The sequence below is a fragment of the Stylophora pistillata genome, chromosome 12 (assembly GCF_964205215.1).
Source record: "Stylophora pistillata chromosome 12, jaStyPist1.2, whole genome shotgun sequence".
NCBI lineage: Eukaryota > Metazoa > Cnidaria > Anthozoa > Scleractinia > Pocilloporidae > Stylophora > Stylophora pistillata.
This window is the reverse complement of record NC_142530.1, coordinates 10,021,512-10,040,000: the sequence shown is the minus strand read 5'-3', so window position 1 is coordinate 10,040,000 and position 18,489 is coordinate 10,021,512. Positions and strand designations below refer to the sequence as shown.

At 36.1% G+C, this 18,489-nt stretch overlaps 2 protein-coding genes across 3 annotated transcripts in view; one reads left to right on the top strand and one right to left on the bottom strand.

The window, feature by feature from the left end:
• LOC111333189 (origin recognition complex subunit 2) overlaps positions 1-11,603 on the top strand; it is a 12,809-nt gene extending 1,206 nt beyond the window's left edge. Inside the window, exons 3-16 of one of the 2 annotated variants that reach the window (XM_088741968.1) lie at positions 1-42; positions 2,054-2,091; positions 3,122-3,206; positions 4,525-4,600; positions 4,724-4,760; positions 4,940-5,041; positions 6,064-6,170; positions 6,613-6,745; positions 7,620-7,722; positions 7,878-7,939; positions 8,827-8,908; positions 9,801-10,034; positions 10,920-11,038; positions 11,368-11,603. The exon at positions 1-42 is cut by the window's left edge and continues 57 nt beyond it. In XM_088741968.1, coding sequence (XP_088598094.1) covers positions 1-42; positions 2,054-2,091; positions 3,122-3,206; positions 4,525-4,600; positions 4,724-4,760; positions 4,940-5,041; positions 6,064-6,170; positions 6,613-6,745; positions 7,620-7,722; positions 7,878-7,939; positions 8,827-8,908; positions 9,801-10,034; positions 10,920-11,038; positions 11,368-11,457 — 1,310 coding nt within the window. In that variant the 3' untranslated portion in view covers positions 11,458-11,603. The remainder of the gene's footprint in view (positions 43-2,053; positions 2,092-3,121; positions 3,207-4,524; positions 4,601-4,723; positions 4,761-4,939; positions 5,042-6,063; positions 6,171-6,612; positions 6,746-7,619; positions 7,723-7,877; positions 7,940-8,826; positions 8,909-9,800; positions 10,035-10,919; positions 11,039-11,367) is intronic. The other variant, XM_088741969.1, reaches the window with a different exon arrangement.
• LOC111333184 (BTB and MATH domain-containing protein 36) lies at positions 11,412-15,428 on the bottom strand. The gene is made up of 2 exons (XM_022938715.2): positions 15,280-15,428; positions 11,412-13,465 (listed from the first exon to the last, which is right to left on the bottom strand). The coding sequence occupies exon 2, from the start codon at positions 13,453-13,455 to the stop codon at positions 12,667-12,669; it is 789 nt and encodes a 262-aa protein (XP_022794450.2). The 5' UTR covers positions 13,456-13,465; positions 15,280-15,428; the 3' UTR covers positions 11,412-12,666.
• Between the last annotated feature and the right edge of the window lie 3,061 nt (positions 15,429-18,489).

Below are 18,489 nucleotides of genomic sequence, written 5' to 3'. Positions count from 1 at the left end.
AGGATAGGAGGAAAACTCCAAAGAGCAGTGAAAAAAGCAAAGGTGTATGTCTGATATCTTCCCCAACTTGATTCCAATCTTTTCTAGTAGTTAAATGACATAAAATTGTTTTGAAGCAATATTCCTAGTGCCATATGGAAATCTTTTTTAGCATCATTGCAACAGAATATGACAGGTATCATTTTATTTTTGCTTCAACCAGTTGATGATTGGTGAGGTAAGCTAAAACTGCGATATAAAGGCTGATAGTTTCGAAAGAAACTGTTTGGGGCTGCATCGGTGGGAGTAACGAAATAATTTGGATATATCAACAAAGTTGAAATGGTAAATTAGCCACTGTGAAAGGCAGGTATCACTGTAGAACTGTGATACCTGCCCTTCTTAGTGCAAATATATGATCTTCTTATGTTCAAATTCATTGATTCATAGTGTTTATTATACAGCCACTGTGCACTTCAGCAATAAGTGAGATGGTGAGATGGGAAAATGACTTGTTTTGCTCAAAGTTATGATATGTGGACCTTGCTGTCCCCAGTCCCTATATCAAGTAATCCTACATGTAGCTGTACCCATCTTAATTAATCAACTGACATTTTTTTTCATGACTACCTCTCTGTTTCCCTCTTCTGGCCCTTCCTTAGTTTAACTGTTTTTTTTTTTTTTTTTTTTTTTCATTACAAATGTGTAATGACAGGTATTTAAAACTCAATGTTGTGCATTATTGACACAAGTTGATTCTTTAGTAGTCTGAGGGTTTTTTCTACAGCATACTTGTGATTAAGTCACTTTGTAGGGCTGTTCTGTTTTGTTTTGAGTGTTAATAAAACAGACTTTACATGTTTCTTCCTCGCATGAGATCTAAAGAGGTTTCTGTTTGAGAAATTTCAGTTTGAACTCAAGAGAAGATGATGTACTTATTGACTAAGTGGAAAGGCTAGATTGGAAAATATTTGGCTCTAGGTAATGGCATATGGACTGAGCGCAGCAAGGTCCTTGCATGTTAGAGAGTGGAATATTTTCCCATCAAGCCTGACTTAACTGAGTCAAATATTAAGCATTTTATGATGTGACCTCTGACTAAGTTTTGAAAAATTCTAAAAAGTTTGTTTCAACTCAAATAGGACAAGTAGACTGACGTGCTTGGGAAAACCACAAAAAAAGATTCTACAGTAAAAACATTTCCTTTATTTTTTTGGTTCAGAACAAGAAAACTCACAATTCGTTGAAAAACATGATTATTTTTTGTCACTTTTGTTCACTGCTGTCACTTGTTTTTTGTAACAACAATGAACAAAGTTACCACCACGCAACTGCACCAGGGCTGGATGGCTTTTTCCAGATGGGCTCATTTCAACTTATCCAGCTTTACACATGTATGAGTAGGGTGGGACAGTCATATAATAAATATATCTTATTAGACGTTTTGATGTGTGGTATCGCTGAGTATTTTTACGAGTTGTGCTGTATTTTGACGAGCCCATAGGGCGAGTCAAAATACAAATAACAAGTAAAAATACTCAGCGATACCACACAACAAAATGTCTAATAAGTTATTTATTATCCAACACACCAAACTGTTATTTCAGTGCAGGCGAATTTTTCAGATATTTATTTACGGGGAGTGTGTGACAGAAGTATGCAAAGTGGAACGGAATTGGCGCATTGTTGTGTCGCTGTTTCTATTTTCTTCATTAAATGAAGAAATTTTCTGGTCGTCAAGCTGTTTTTCTTTATTCGATTCATCTAATGAACTTGGACCTATATTTGCCAGCCATTCTGTTCTTCGTCATCGAAAATATGATTCAAATTGTCCGCCACTTTTTTTTTTTCATAACTACAATCCAATTCTTCGCTTGTGCAATGCGAGAAAACCTGTTTAACAGGTACTACAATAGACGAGTACAAAATACTGTGTGATATTTGTACTCGTCTATGGCGTTATTTGTACTTGACTAGGTGTAGTTGGATAATAAATTGCAATTATTAGTGTTCCAATAGTGTTCATTTTGCAATTTTTTCAATGAGTCCTATTTTTTTGCCAACCATTTTCAAGGTACTGAAAAGACTGTTTCATCATCAGATACTGACAAGGTAAAGTACATGTATAAAGGCTGATAGTTTCTAAAGAAACTGTTTGGGGCTGCGTTGGTGGGGGTAACGAAATAATTTGAATAATTATATCAACAAAGTTGAAATGGTAAATTGGCCACCGTTATGATTATAAAAGCTTTTATAATCGTAACGGTGGCCAATTTACCATTTCAACTTTGTTGATATATTCAAATTATTAATAAAAGTACATGTATGTTGAGGTCATGATTAGATACTTAAAATGTTTTTAAAGTTTATTTCTTTATTTCAATTTATTGATATATTCCAGCCAAAGTCATAGAAATTTAATCAACCAGTTTCCTTTCTGGGCCACTTCAGGGCTATTATGAAACAATTTAGAAAAATCTTCTAAATAAAGCTAAGACTGGTTAAAATCCCATGTAGCAGGTGATAGACCAGTTGACAGTTAGTGGAGCACAGCAAGGAGTTTAACCAATGACAACAGAGAACAAATTCAGAGAGAAACATGGTGGAGGGTTTGATCCCTTCCACCAGATTTTAAGATCTTACTTTAAAATTTAGTTAATGTACATTTGTACTGTACTTAACAAATGGTAAACACCACAGCATACACTATTGAGTCATGGATGCACACGGGAGGTTGCTAAGCATGAAAGAAGTGTAAGAGTCGCGCGAGGCGATAGCCAAGAGCGACTCTAGCCTCTTGAGTGCTTAGCAAACCTCCCAAATGCATCCATAACTCAATAGTGTACACTGTGGCATTTACCATTTGTTTTATAACATAACATTGAGACATTGTAGTGAGAGTTTCCTTTTATTTAACAAATCTTACGTGACCTGAAAAAACAAGCGCCTGTGGAAAACTAGTCTTTGCATTTGCTCATGTCAGCAGCGTGCACCCACAGGCAAATGGGGGACGCTGAATTGACCAATCAGAGCGTGCACTTTACTTTGGTTATGTTATAAATGTTCTTAGAGACCATTTGTGTCATTTTAAAGTCCATGGAATATTCCCCAGGAGTTACGAACTGTTTGCATATTTTTGCAGGAAGATCCAGCAACTGGAACTCAAGATAAAAACAACAAAAGTGGTTATTCCTTGCGTCATAGAAGAAAAACTGTACTCTTGAAAGGTGTGACTCCTAATTATATTTAGGGAGATGTTCAAAGTGTGACATAAACATTTTCACAATTATTATATTATTACTCACCATCTTGTTTTGGTTAGAAAAATATGGTTATGAAGTAACAGCTTTTAACAGACACATCAATCAATCAATCAATACTTTATTTACCTATGTAGCGTCAAGGAGCTCATAGAGCTCGTTCAAAATACATACATGCCTCTAAAATTAAGAATCTAAAAAACCTAATATAACAATTAACATTAAAATTTAAGTTTGTACAGTAAAATTCAAAGTCACTTAAATACAGGTATAAAATGGTGAAGCAATAGCTTAAATAATTTAAAATTAAGATTAAAAATTAAGTTTGTACAATGAAATAAAGACACTTAAAAATACAAGTATAAAATGGAGAAGCAGCTAAAGTTTCAATGTTCTCAATAGCTTCTTAAAAAGGTTGATATTATTGGCCAGTTTTACACTTGTAGGTAATCCATTCCACAGCTGTGCACACATATAAGTGAAAGATTTTTTCATAAAATTTAAATTAAATTTAGGTGCATACAAATTAATGCCAGTTCCCAGACTACTGTTTCCCCAAAACTAAAAAAATCTCTGATATATTTGGGACCGTCGTTATGCAAACATTTATATAACAGAATAAGGGATTGTTGTTTCCTTCTGTGGTCTAATGTTTGCATATTCAAGATTCGCAGCAATTCGTCATAAAGAGTAGACACATGTATTTCTGCCCTCCATGTGGGGCATTTTTTTGTATGTATAGTGCTTAATGGAGAGGGAGGACTTAATTGGGTAGATATGTTACTTATTGTGCTCATGAAAAATGAAATGGCTGAAGTTTTGAAGCCTTTGGAATGTATTTTTTAACCATTCACTTTTGATTGTAACAAAGAATAAATGTTATTTTGAGTAATCTCTTAATTTCTTTTGGTATTTCCACAGATAAATGCCTGTGCTTTAACAAGCGCCCTCCCCCAATTAAGCGTCCACTCCTAGCCACAATGTCAAACAAGTGCTCCACTCTTAGAACTCACCCCACACCCTCATTCCTCACTTCCGGAAAAAGAAGGGAAATAAGGAAAACCATTTCTATTACCACTTCATTACAACATTTTAGACTTCAACTACAGCGAAATCAGTACTTGTTAATAGTTTCCTAATAAGTGCCACACTTTAATCAATTAGTCAAATGTACTGAAGTCACTGTTTGTGTATACAAATTCTCCATCTGAATTCGCATTGGCTATTGCTCAGCTCACCACACATTATGCAAGTCAGAGTAGTTCATTATTAATTTATTTTGTAGGGGTTGAACATGAATCTGATACAGATGATAATGATTCTGACAGTGAAGCAGGGACTGTGGATGAAACACCAACAAGGTACACAAACCATTTAACATAAACATGGTAAATTAATTTGGTACATTTCTGTAATATCAATAACAAAAAGCTTTTTATAAAAATTAATTAGGTGTTAGAGCAAGTCTTGTGTTGTTATTTTAGAGTTTCCAAGAAAAGCACCAAAGGAAATTCAGACCAGGTATGAATGAAAGTTACCTGTAATTGTATGTCTTAAGAGGCAACTGGACAGGCTTGTGTATATTCAAGGGAAAACTAAGGTATAAAAAGCCAGTGGTAGTTTTAACTTGGTCTAAAGTCACTTCAAGGAGTTGTGACATATGAAGTTATCCTAAAGTACATTGAATTACTGTTGTCTAGAAAGAAGATGCTCAGGAGGAGTTCTTTGAGCAACAAAGCTCTAAATGTATCACTTCTGATCATACACTCTCGAAACTAAATATGCCACGAATGGATCAACAAGTAAGCAAAACGCATTTTTAATCATTTTCACATCATTTATTTAAGCAAGAGAATGTGGGATGTTGGGAGAACATAAGAAGAGTTTTTGTTACACGACTCGGGCAGTCAGAGGGCCAATAACTAAAATCAACCAATCAAAATGCTCTATTGCTGGTCAATATTTTCTCAGTATTGGACCGAGCACTGTCCCAAATGGTCCCGAATGATACCCCACTTGTGTCCCTTTGAACTTCAGTCGTATAATAAATCTCTTATTAACCAAGCTTGCTCGGGACCATACTGGAAGAGTATCGGCCCTCGGTCTTTTTTGTATGGACCTCGCTGCACTTGGTCCGTACTGTCAAGACTTCAGGCCGATATTCTCCTAGTGCGGCCCTTGCGTTTGGTTAATAAGATATATGTAAATCATTTGACTCCTGGTTGTGGAGATGTTGGAAGAACAATTGAGAAAAGTTTGTAAATCTCAAGACAAGGTAACCTCAAACTTTTCTTGTGTTCTTCTAACACCCCAAGCGAGTTATTACCCTGGTCTATTACTTTTTTTGAATAAACTCTTGAATGGCAATGTAACCACTAAATACAGGCTGAGTGCTGTAGCTTTATAAGTGGTTCTGCTTGAAGTAACCATTCCATACAGGTGGAAGACAATACAAGCAGACCTATGTGACAGCCAAATAAAGGTGACAGTAACCTTGTTTAAGGGTAAATAAATTCAGGACTCTGACAACTGACCACTTAGTACATTTCCTACAGGTTAACTGCTGGGTTAATCAATAAGTTTTTTTACCAATCAGGGTGCTTATAGTAAACTGTCACATAATGTTCACTTGTCTATGAATAATAATCAGATATGCTTAATAGTCCTTGAAGGTTCCACTAGGTCCTTCTTCATTGTCCCTGTAGTTGTACATGAAGTGAAACTTCTCTCAGCATTATGTAAACATAGCTACAGTGTGCTTGTGTTAGGCAGACATCTTTTGTTTGGAAGTAGTCAGCTTGAGTAATCCCCTCTTTTTTTATAGAAACTGTTGTTATGTTTGAATCAAGTGTCCAGCTCGCACCCCAAGGAAAGATTTGAATTGTATCACAAATTACAAGGTCTGTTTGACAAGTGGATGTTTCATTTAAGGTGAGTGGGACAGGTGTACTTTTTTATAATTACAATTATGTACTTACATGTACAAGTTTGGGATCATAGCAGACATTCTTGCAAACCCAAAAGTCCTTTAAGTTATTCATAAACCAATCAATCTTGCTTTTGTTATCCTTTGGAATAGTTTTGGTAGCTGACATTGGTTGAATATGCATTTCTGAAACAGAATTTATTAAGTGGAGTGGTGATTATTATTACAAAGCTACCCTTGAGATTGTTTTTTTTTTTTAGTTTTTTTGATAAATTATGGCATAGAAGGGTTTGTTTTACATCCATCAAATGTCACCTTTCAAAACTCTCTTACAATCAATTATCTGATGTTCATCAAATATGATACCTAGCTGATTTTAATTTGTGTATTTGTTTTGAGTTTTGCAAACTTCCCTTTACCTTGCATAATGCTTTGATTTGTATATAGGAATGGATTTAACATTCTTCTTTATGGCCTTGGATCCAAAAGAGTCCTTCTTGACCAATTCCGGTCATCTAAACTTTCTTCAAATATTCAAGTCATAGTAAATGGGTTTTTCCCCAGTCTCACCATAAAAAATGTGAGTGATCTGACAGTTGTTGAATGTTATCACAATTAGTACTTGTAGGATCCAGCTCTATCTTGTTTATAAATTTTTTTGTCATTTTTTCTTTCCAATATGAATTATTCTCTTTTATGGTAACCTGGAAGTGCCATTCTAAATCAGTGACAAAGGTGTATATTGGTGTAAATTTTGTGACTATGGATCCAAATTTATAATTATGGATCCAAAGTCACAACTATAGATGATCTTAAGTAAGCTTTCTTTTAATAACTTGGAATTCTTAGCTGTACAGTGTATCATTCTGTGGATTGGTACCATTCCTGTAGTTATAACTGTACAGTACTTTGGATGTGTTGCACATGTAATAGTTTGAGATTACTACTAATAACTTTGAATCGATCTCATATTACAAATTAGGATCTTTCACACTCGAATAACTTTAGATGTATGGTATAAACTTAGGGTGAACTTCGAATCAACTTTGGATCTGTAGTTCAATTAAAAGAGCATGATGATTAAAAGTGGGAGCAGGATTCTCTATTCAATATATAAATGGAGTGTCGCCCTACTTGCTTTGTTCTCTGACTTGTACATGAATGGTAAGTGATTATTTAACAATGACTCACCAGTTGTAGTATGTACCTCACAGAAACCAAAACAAATTCATTTAATCTCATCAATATCTTAAAGAATGATTGAAATTAATTGTTGATGGGATTTTGTCTCTTCTACTGCTTGGGGGTGAATAGTCCTAGCTGTATACTTCAGAACCTTGAGCCAATCAACCTGCACGAAAAGCACTCTTCACTTGCAAGATACATAGTGTACTTAATATTAAAATTATTATTATTTACCTGCAGAGCGTAATAATCTCTTTTCACTTTTCAAGGTTCTAAACATCATAACTGAAGAGGTTCTTATGTATGATGGAGCTTTCAAGAGTGTGACAGATCAGTGTGACTACATAAGACAGAACCTTTGCAGTGACAAATGTGAGTTAAGCTTACGTACAGTACTTAGGACAATACAGTTGATTGCTACATTTTCCAGTAAGCACTTACATATTGATTGGGATTCAAAAGTCATCAATTTTAAACTAAAGTGTTAAGTACATGATGAGTTTTTCTAACATTACTTTTATTTTTAGATTCAGAGGAGATTTTTCTGATCATTCACAATATTGATGGCTCTATGTTAAGATCCAAAAAGGTTTGTTTATTCTCAATGTTCCATTAAAATTCAGTGATAGGCAGACAGTATTATGTTAACTTTATTGCCTCTAATATTTTTTTATTTAAAAATAACCTAACTTAAAATGGGCAAAGTAAATTCATTTTGGTCTCTGTACAGTAGGTTTGGTGGACTAGTTATACTTCTTGTACAGGATATCTTAAGAAAAAGAAAGTCCATTTTTTCACTTTTTATTTGGGCTTTCTTTTCTTGTCATAAAATAAATTTGCTATAAAAAGTGTTTCTAGTTGTGTACTGGGACTTTCAAAACAGCAGTGAAAGAAATTGTGAGTTTTCTCTCACAATATTTTCCGTGGGAGGTTACATGATAAGTCTGGACACAAGAACTAACTAAAGGTACATTGGGTCTAAACATTTTTAACGTGGGGTTCTACAGTATAAATCATTGCTCTTCTGATAAAAACATTGTTAGAGTTGCAGTGAAACTCAGCAAACTGTCAACACTAACACTGTTGAAGAACAAGCCAGTTATCTAACAGTTACTGTCAATGTGGCATTGTAGTTTGCTTCCATATCTTGATCACCAACATTACGTTATTTGTTTTTAAGGCCGTAAGCATTCCCTAAATAAGTAGTTCAGATGTTCATGGTTTTTTTAGTGGAACAGTCAAAGGATCTGATTTTATTAAATTATGCTTATTGCTCTTTATTTATAAAGAGAAAGAGCAGCGGTAATGGTAAGTTAAATTGTGCATGGTAGATGTGCTGTTAGTCTGTTGGTCAGCCAAATGAGTTATCCTTCTCCATGGTTTGTTATTGTATCGGTTTTGTATCAATATTGGGGGAAGTTAACAGTAAATCAGCAATTAACACAGATTTTTTGAAAATTTCATGTTGTGTTTTAGACTCAGACAATCCTTAGCCTTCTTGCAGAAGTGGATACTCTTCATGTCATTGCCAGCATTGATCACATCAATGCACCCCTAAGTAAGTATTAGTCAATATAGGCCAGTCATTACCAGCATTGATCACATCAATGCACCCCTAAGTAAGTATTAGTCAATATAGGCCAGTCATTGCCAGCATTGATCACATCAATGCACCCCTAAGTAAGTATTAGTCAATATAGACCAGTCATTGCCAGCATTGATCACATCAATGCACCTCTAAGTAAGTATTAGTCAATATAGGCCAGTCATTGCCAGCATTGATCCCATCAATGAACCCCTAAGTAAGTATTAGTCAATATAGGCCAGTCATTGCCAGCATTGATCACATCAATGCACCCCTAAGTAAGTATTAGTCAAGAGTAGATTCATAGGCCAGTCATTGCCAGCATTGATCACATCAATGCACCCCTAAGTAAGTATTAGTCAATAGTAGATTCATAGACCAGTCATTACCAAAAATCAGAATTTGAATTAGGGAAGGTGATGGATTTTTCGTCTCTCCACAGAACTACCAGTAGTTTCAATTTCATCCAGAAAATAATGGAACTTTATAAAAGTGTCTTTATGAATTTTGTTAATGCTATGTCTATTTTTGTAATCATCAGCAAAAGAAAGCTATTTCTGTGTTTGTTAAATGTGTATTTGTGCAGTAATTATGAGAACTTCTATCTTTCATAGCATGTACATTTGTACATTCAGCACTTAAGTACTTAAAGAAGTACTGTTAGTATTGCTTACAGTCATATTTTTACTTATAGTATTACTTATACTCACATGGCATTGTAGAACAATAATGCTCTGATGAACAAAATACTTGTTCATCAGAGCAAAATACTTCAGATACTCGAGTGTATAACATTGTAAATAACTTATGTACTGGTAGCTACTTTTGAGTTGATTGTTTATTTCTTGATTTGGAATCTTTTCAGTTTGGAATCATACTCAGCTGAGCCGTTTTAACTGGTCCTGGTTTGATGTGACATCCTTTGAACCATATAGGGAAGAGACCTCATATGAGAACTCACTGCTGGTCCAGCACACTGGAGCTCTGGCACTTAGTTCTTTAGTTCATGTGTTCCGTAGTTTGACTCCTAATGCCCGTGGTATTTTCATCTTAATAGCACAGCATCAGCTTGACGAGAAAGATAATAGTAGTTATATTGGTAAGCAGTTCTTATTCCCCTTAAGAGTGATTAGCATCTAGGTTCTCATTAAGATATCACCCCTCAATCACACATTAATGTAATGAGAATATAGGAAATGATCACCAACTAAAGAAGCTCTTGATCATTAAACAAATTCTCCTTGTTAGCACCTTAGGAAAATAATGTAGAGAGAAGAGAATGGAGAATATGCATACTGATGTTGGGGTGTAAAGGGGTAATCCTGGTACTAATGAGCTTCAAAATACATACATGTATTATGGGAGAGCTTTTTGTATTGTTGGTGTGTGAAGCTTTTAATCCTCAGCATCTGATTAGTAATCCTCCTTTCTAGTTTTCTAGTTAAAGTTTGAAATTAGTGTGGATAATTCAATTTCATACCAAGGTGTCAATCTTTAGTTGATGGCTTTGTTACTCATCACTTGCATTTACTGAAGAAAGGTCTTATGTAGATCACTTTTTAATATATACCACCTTAATAGAGCAATTTCCATTTGAATGTCAATAGTAATCCTAGATTGCTTTGCCTTTTCATTTCCTTGCTCTGTGATTGGTTGAGGAACTTGTGCCACTTTCTCAACCAATCAAATTCAAAGTTAAAGCTTTGAATTTGATACCAGCGCAAGTATAAAGGTTAATAATAAGTTACCATATTTCTCAAGCTGCTTACTGCATGTTCTTTGTAATATGCTAGCAGGTTGTTGTCAATGTGAACCACCCCTGTAATACACCTGTAAGCTCAAGGCCTGGTTAAACAATTACCTCTCTGTAGCTCAGTTGTTAAGAATCAGCTTTTACATTTGCCTCTCTTTCCGAAGCTGTAACAGTTATAGAATCATTAGATGATATTTGAAGGTAGTTGAATCATTTCTTGTTCTCTCACAGGACTGTCATTTAATTCTTGTTATTCCAAATGCCGTGAACAGTTCCTGGTAAACAGTGACTCAACACTGAAAGCTCAACTAATAGAATTCCGTGATCACAAGCTTATAACTTCCAAGAAGGTGAAAATTTTGGCGTTTTGACTCAGCCAATGTTTTGGATCCTTTTATACTCAACTTCTAAATGTGAATGACAAGCAATCAATTGCCAATGGTTTTATGAAAATTGCCACCATTTTCATTTTCTCGGCTTTTTTAACACATTTGTCATTTCTGATGATGACTTGTGCAACATTCATACAGTACTCAAAAAGTCAGGGTGCAAATTTAAGTTCACACGCCCTGTTCATTGTGTGAAATCACACCACTTGAGAATTCCAAATTAGACTTGTAATTAAAAGAAATAAAATTATCATAGTACTGAATTATGTGTTCTGTGTCATTGATTGCAGGGTGCTGATGGTGTAGAGTATCTGTATATACCAGTTGACTCAGCAACATTGAAGCAGTTTATAGAAGATCAACAGAACAACAACACATGACAAGAATATCTTGAAATTATAGTTAAATGCCATTTATGTGACCAAACACTAACACACTCAAAAATGTATCAGAATTGTACATGTATTTAAAAGTGTCAGTGCTAATAAAAGATTATTTTTAGAACAATAGAGGATGAATTTGATCACTGTATAGTCTGTAAAGTATATGTATATATTATGATTAAAGCTCTTTTAATAGTCACCTCCCTTCAACATCCTCTTTTCTCAGTTACTTTAATTTGTACCTTTTGTGACAACTTTCTCAAGCAGATGATCTTTTGTGATGTTGTCTTTTATTTTTTGAAACAAAATGAAATATCTTAACACTGTGAATAAAAACAACTGATAGACTCTGTACCTCATTTTTTATTATTATTATTATTCTCTCCCTGAAATGACTAGTTGTTATTTTTATAATAGCTTTTGCATGATCTTTCTACTTCTATGCTACAATAAACATTTCTTTACTAAATAAAAATGTGCAACCCCTTTGTGACAAAATGGTGTCCTGACCCAAGAGTAGCTCACATTGAACTGTATGTACTAGTGCAATGAATATAATTTGAGCTAGTAATGTGTTGCACATTGGTCCACAAGAGAGTGCTGGGGGGGAGGGGGGCTCCCATTCTGCCAAACAGGACTAAAACTAAATGAAAGTGAAAAAGAAAAGCTAGATTTCACTGCTTACTACTAATAAAAGAATTGCTACCCCAGGAAGAGAAAGAACTCTATTCTGAACTTAACCAACATACTTTCAAATTTCTTTGATCTGCATTAGGAGAGAAATTGTCTGCATTATTTTGTATTGACAATTTATATGTACAGAATTAGCCTTCAATTAATTCAGTTCTTACCTTTATTTAAGGTTACTCCTAGAGAGTTATGAGCCATTATCCTACATCTGATAAATTATTTAATAATTGGAGGAATCATGAATTCTACTGACAACAATCATTCACTTGACTCTGATGATGACTTCCGCACAGGTTGTCGAAACGTCAGTCACTACCACCGACAACAGTCCTTCTCAGGACTACACTCACCCGGACGATCAGACTACACCTTCACATGTTACCCCCGGGTTCAAACCATTTACTGAATCATGAATTATTGCATGTCTACCAAATTGTTTCAGACAAGTGTAACAGTACTATAATCAAAAGTATTTCATCATTTTAAAATGTATGTGCACTCTTCCTTTCGCGGATCTTAAGAATACATTGGCTCGTAAATACTGCGTAGGCGATGTTGTACCAACTGTATCATAACAGCAACCTCAACACTTTCCGATGCTGTTTCCTCTATAAGTTTTAAACAGTCACTAAGAGCACGTGGAATTCGTCTTCCTTCTGGGGACTTCTTTTGATACAAAACGCGTCCCATTTCCTTTAGTCCCCACTCACACACATCTTTGACTTCTTTCTTTACTGAATTCACCCTTTGCTCACTGCTTTGCATTTTGTTCTCAAGTAACTCCACTCTCCTTTCAGCCAATTGTCTGCCTTCCTCTGGCGCAATCATGGCATACTTCTCATGACGTCGAACTTCTGTTATTGACATGTGTTTGGCAATTTCAACACATTGTTTACACAAGTCTTCCATGTTAAACTCATTAGCTAAAACAAGGAAGTCAATGGCCTGGTGAGGGGTCTTCTCTCTCTGTAACAAATACTTTTCACAGCGCTCTGTAAGTTGATCCATTTGATATTCTCTAGCCAAGGGAAGAAGGAAGTAACAGTTGGTTTCACCAATTGGTTTAGATGTTGGGTAAATGACGAGCAACAGTTCCTTTATTTCAGAGGCATCTTTTCCAGGAAGAGGAATCTCACTTGCAAATTTTTCTTTAAAATCTGAGGAGAAAATTCTTTCAAACACTGGTGACCACATGGATAAAGTACCCTTGTGAATGTGGAACTTCTTCTCTTCAACAACAAGAACAGCATCACTAAGATGCCATGGTTCTGTAAAATCTGGCACAGATCCTTTTTTCTGCATCATTGGGGTTTGTCTGAGAAAAACAAATAAGTAGAATTTGTTGGCATTTATAGGCTTGTCGTAATTATGCTATTCACAATACATTTCATGGTGTATTAAAAAATATTACAACAAAATACTGCATTTTGTCGCAAGATGGTATACAATCATGTACCATATGGTGTTTACAGTCAATAAAAACAAAATTGATGAATGCTAAGCTTTCTTTGAAGCAAAAACATGACAATATCTTTAAATACAGAATAACAGTTTTTCTTCACTTTCATGGAGACATCCAATGGAGAGTGAAGGAAGCCTTTGATGGACCAGCCTCCATTGCCATAGACAGACCCTATACCCATTGTTGCTTTACAAAACAAAAATTGGAATTTACTCTGATAATGTAAGGAATAGTTGGTTTATTTATTGCCTTTGTTATTCAATTTAAGGTTAGTATACTATATTATACTTAGCTGACTGAAGCTTTCACCCACATGACACCCTTAAATTTTGTGTTGTTTGAAGCAAAAATTATATGCTGGCCATATTTGTGGGAGTGGTGTCAGAGAACCTAGTCTCCCTCGCAGCCGTTTTTTCGGACGTCACGCAACGCTCGCCTAATAGGGGAGCATTTAATCTCCTGGTTCTCTTTAGTCTCCCTCGCAGCCGTTTTTTTCGGATGTCACGCAATGAAAAAACGGCTGTGAGGGAGACTAAAGAGAACCAGGAGATTAAAATCTGTCCCTGTAGCGGACAGGAACAAATGAAAAAGACAACCTGTATGTGCCACTTTAATTGCACAAAATTAATTTCTCAAAAGTCCCAGCAACATGCAGGAAGAGCAGTCACTAATAGGGCATTTTAAGAAGCTGCAGATTCAGGATTCAGACTCTGGCCAAAATTGGGGGGGGGGGGAGGGGAGAGAGAAGTTGAACATTTTAACTCGCACCTAAGATTCTTTGTTTTATGTCGTTATAATAAAATGTTTTCAGTTATGATGGCCAATAGTCAGAAGAAACCAGTAACCATTATCTGAAACCTGGCCATCTCGTGACTCTCACCAGTAACAACAATTAATGCCATCAGGAGAGACTTGGGGAGACAAGTAAAATTGTGAACCTATGTGAATTGGAGTTTAACCCAAATACTTGTGTGTACATATCATACAGAAGGTTCAGTGTAACACTATAAATGATGGATGGTTGCTAACAGTTCAGTAGCCCTAATAAAGCCCTAACGTATCTGTATGTAAAATGCAATTATACTATACGTATATGAGAACGATCCTTCGCAGTAAAGCACTATTTGAGCAATAGTGAAAATCAGGCCTGAAAAAAATTTCAGGCCTGTACGGGATTCGAACCACTGACCTCTGCGATACTAGTGCAGCGCTCTACCAATTGAGCTAACAAGCCAACTGGGAGCAGGCCATCAAATTAATTCGATATAAACCCGAATTATACTATACTTGATAGGGAATCGAATGAAATAGTTTCTGAAGAGGAAGCTAAGGAAAGAATTCCGTATAACCCCATACCAATAAAAAAAAAAAGCCGTAATCCCAAAGGCAATCTGTTGTTTTGCCTCTGCTTCCTTTTATCCAAGAACTGTATGCATAATGAAGTATGGGGTTCTACGGAAATCTTTCCGAAATAATTTTTGTTTTCATTTTTATCTTGGTATTACACTCTTGCTGACTTAGCAAGAAAACTGAACACCGGCAAAACCATGACCGAAGATGACAACCTTCAAAATTGAGTTGATCACTTCGGTGTGACGATTGAAGCGAACTGAATTTAACGGTGGAATGTAATTGATAATAATCAACAGCGTGTCTCATACACTTACTTCGGGTTTGTAGTAAACTAGACAGGGCAGCTCGACCACATCAGCAGATTAAGCGTTGTGTTTATTGGTCACGTGAACTTTTTCCCTCAGAGAAGATTGCATGACGAGTTGGAAAATGACGTAACACATCAGCTGAGATCTGATTCGCTCTAAGAAATACCACCCAGGAAACATGAACAGGCACAATCCACCGGTAGAGGCAAGGTTCCACCAGTGAAACTAAAAAAAATAACAAGGAAATGCTAACTTCCAAACTGAATACACCGGAAGTCGTCGCGTCATCGTTAAAAAGGGCCCATTACCTCAGTCGCAAAAACAATCAGTTCGATGTAACTCAGGAATTTACGCCAAAGTTTAGATACAATTATCTCAACGATAATTAAAGAATGACGTAAGAAAAATGAACTTCAGGGTGTGTGTTAAGCGCGTTGTTGGCCTACTTGCACGACAGTTAAAAGATAGCCACGTTTTGAGAAACTGGGACATCTATAGCTTTTTGCTCTGAAATGGGACTCCTCAGCGATTGTAATTTGCTGTCGCGCAAGTTGCCAGCGTTCACTAACTCAATGTACAGAAGGGGTTCCTTACTGCGGCCAGAATTATCCTTTGTTATTTTTGGACATTTCTTTCATTTCCTGTGAAGACTTCGATAGTGGCTTTGAATTGAAATAACTAAAATGTTGATCTGTTTTCCATCTATCATCCTTGTGGATTTTACACGATGCACATCCGTAGTTAGCTATTGCTTCATTTAAACCTGATGAGCATGAATTTATAATCACCACCGAGGAAAAATTCTGTTTCGATTTCAGTGTGGCCAACAGTAACCGTGGCTTCTGTAATCATACTGTTAATTTCGATAAAAATGCTTCCAAATGATTTTTTGAGAGAGGTCTTCTTTCCCATTGTGGATAGCTAAAGTTCTGTTTCTTTTCGCTGTCATAACTTGATCGCCTGTCTGTACAATTGAAAAGGACATCAAAGCAAAGTTTAAATTCCGAGTCATGCGAGCCCCATCACCATTTACTTTGATTTTAATTTTGTCACTTGTGGTTTTTCTCTCAAGTGCATTTCCCGGTAGGCTGTCTATGTGGCATAGCTTATCTAAATTGGCTCTACACTGCTGAATTAGATATGTCTTTGGAAGCCCATCAGTGACCATAGTAAGTTCATGGAAAAAAGAATGACCCACACAAAACTAGTCAAGGAGGAAGAGGATTTCTTTGACTTGCTTTTCTTCTTCCTCAGAGAGGGAATTGTACAGGGTCATTTCTTTCTCTTTTGGTCCTGCCAAATCACAGGGCAAACTGTGCTTCATGGATAAAGTATGTTTTACACCTGAGTAACTCTCCAATGTTTAATCCCAAAAATTGCTGAACCAAAGGGCAGTTTCAGCCCTAGTGAGAAAATTTTTAATATTCTTCCTTTGTTTTGACTAACACAACGAATATATGAAATTCATATATCTGAACTGCGGTTATAGAAACGTATTTGTGCACGATCCTCGCAGTAAAGAGCACTATTTAAGCAATAGTGAAAATCAAACCTGAAAAAATTCAGGCCTGTACGGGATTCGAGCCACTGACCTCTGCGATACTACTGCAGCGCTCTACCAATTGAGCTAACAAGCCAACTGGGAGCGGATCATCAAAATTAGTCCGACATAAACCCGTAAGATGATAAATACGTTTCTATAACCGCAGTTCAGATATATGAATTTCATATATTCGTTGTGTTAGTCAAAACAAAGGAAGAATATTAAAAATTTTCTCACTAGAGCTAAAACGACCCTTTGATTCAGCAATTTTTGGGGATTAAACATTGAAAGCATTTTGGTAAAGGAGAGTGACTATTTATTTTGGTATATCAATTAGTGCTCTTTACTGCGAGGATCGTGCACAAATACGTTTGTTTTGACTGGAAGAAACTGGCTTCCCTTTGTATTCAACATTAATAGATAACTTCTCCAGATTAGCCACATAGGCTTATTAATTTTGTGTTTCGAAGGTGACTAATAACTCTATCCTTCTCCTGAATAGCCTGAGTCAGTTCTTTGGATAACTCCCCTTTTTCCCATTTAGTGTTATTGTGTTTAGTTCTCCATTCATTGATTTTGCTCCTTAGTCTGATAATTTTCCTTTGAAGATCCTGAGGGGATTTTACTTCTCAAAAATGTGGAACTTCTTGACCCTGTCATTCAAGGCCTCTCTTGCTCTACCTTTTGTTGTCCTGTAGAGGTTTGGTACAGAACCACTGAGCTCTTTTGACCAATGTTTGGTTCATTTCATGTCTCTTGGTAGTGTCATCAGTGAAGAACAATGCAGGGTCTCTGATTGCTCCTTCTAACAGAGAAACATAATCCAACACAAGCTGTAGGCAAGGCAAAACTTGTGAGGCTTCGAATTCCTCAGAGGGGTCCTCAGTGATTATTCTTTGCCATTCCCTTAGCAATGGATAGGGTATTCCCAGGGCGAGTATTGGTTTCCTCTCCAACACTTTAGCTGCATATATAAGTTCCAGCTCACTGAACTTAACCTCTCTTGCATATTCATTCTCACAGCTTCTTCTTTCATTCGAAAATTTTGAAAAAACTCGCAAAAATGAATTGTTTTGCAACTCAGAAAACAGGAGGAGAGATTACCTAGTTAGAAGAGACTTTCAAAATGGTGGACGAAATGAGGCCGGATTTAGCATGGTTGCACAAAGGGTGTTGGAGCGAGTGCCTGAAAGCCACAGCTGAGTGAACTCACCCAGTTTGAGAGGAAAACTTTCACACTTTTGGAACCGTTGATTTCAGTTTCATGGGCCGTTTTACAGCTTAGAAATCGACTTTAGCTTTCAAACAAGAAATTCAGATTTGGGGACATCATACATGAGCAACAAAACTTGTCTGAAACGTTTTACGGTAGCACGTTCAGACAAATTTAAGGAAAATTAGAGGAGAAGTATGGTGGATTTTCTCAGGATCAGGAGGAAATTTCAAAAGAGTTGGGAACCGTCGATTCATCAACACTTTGTAAACAATATTGCTCAAAGGCCGGGGGAGATATTTTTCTTTTTAATGGGATTTGGAACCGGACAAAAGTTTCTTTTATGTGTTAGGAAAGCAAGGTTTTGACTTCGGTAAGTCCAGTTTTCACTGTTTTCTTTGTAATTTCCTACGCACCGAAATATAATGTGAGTCCACAAAGTAACGCGATTTGCATGCCC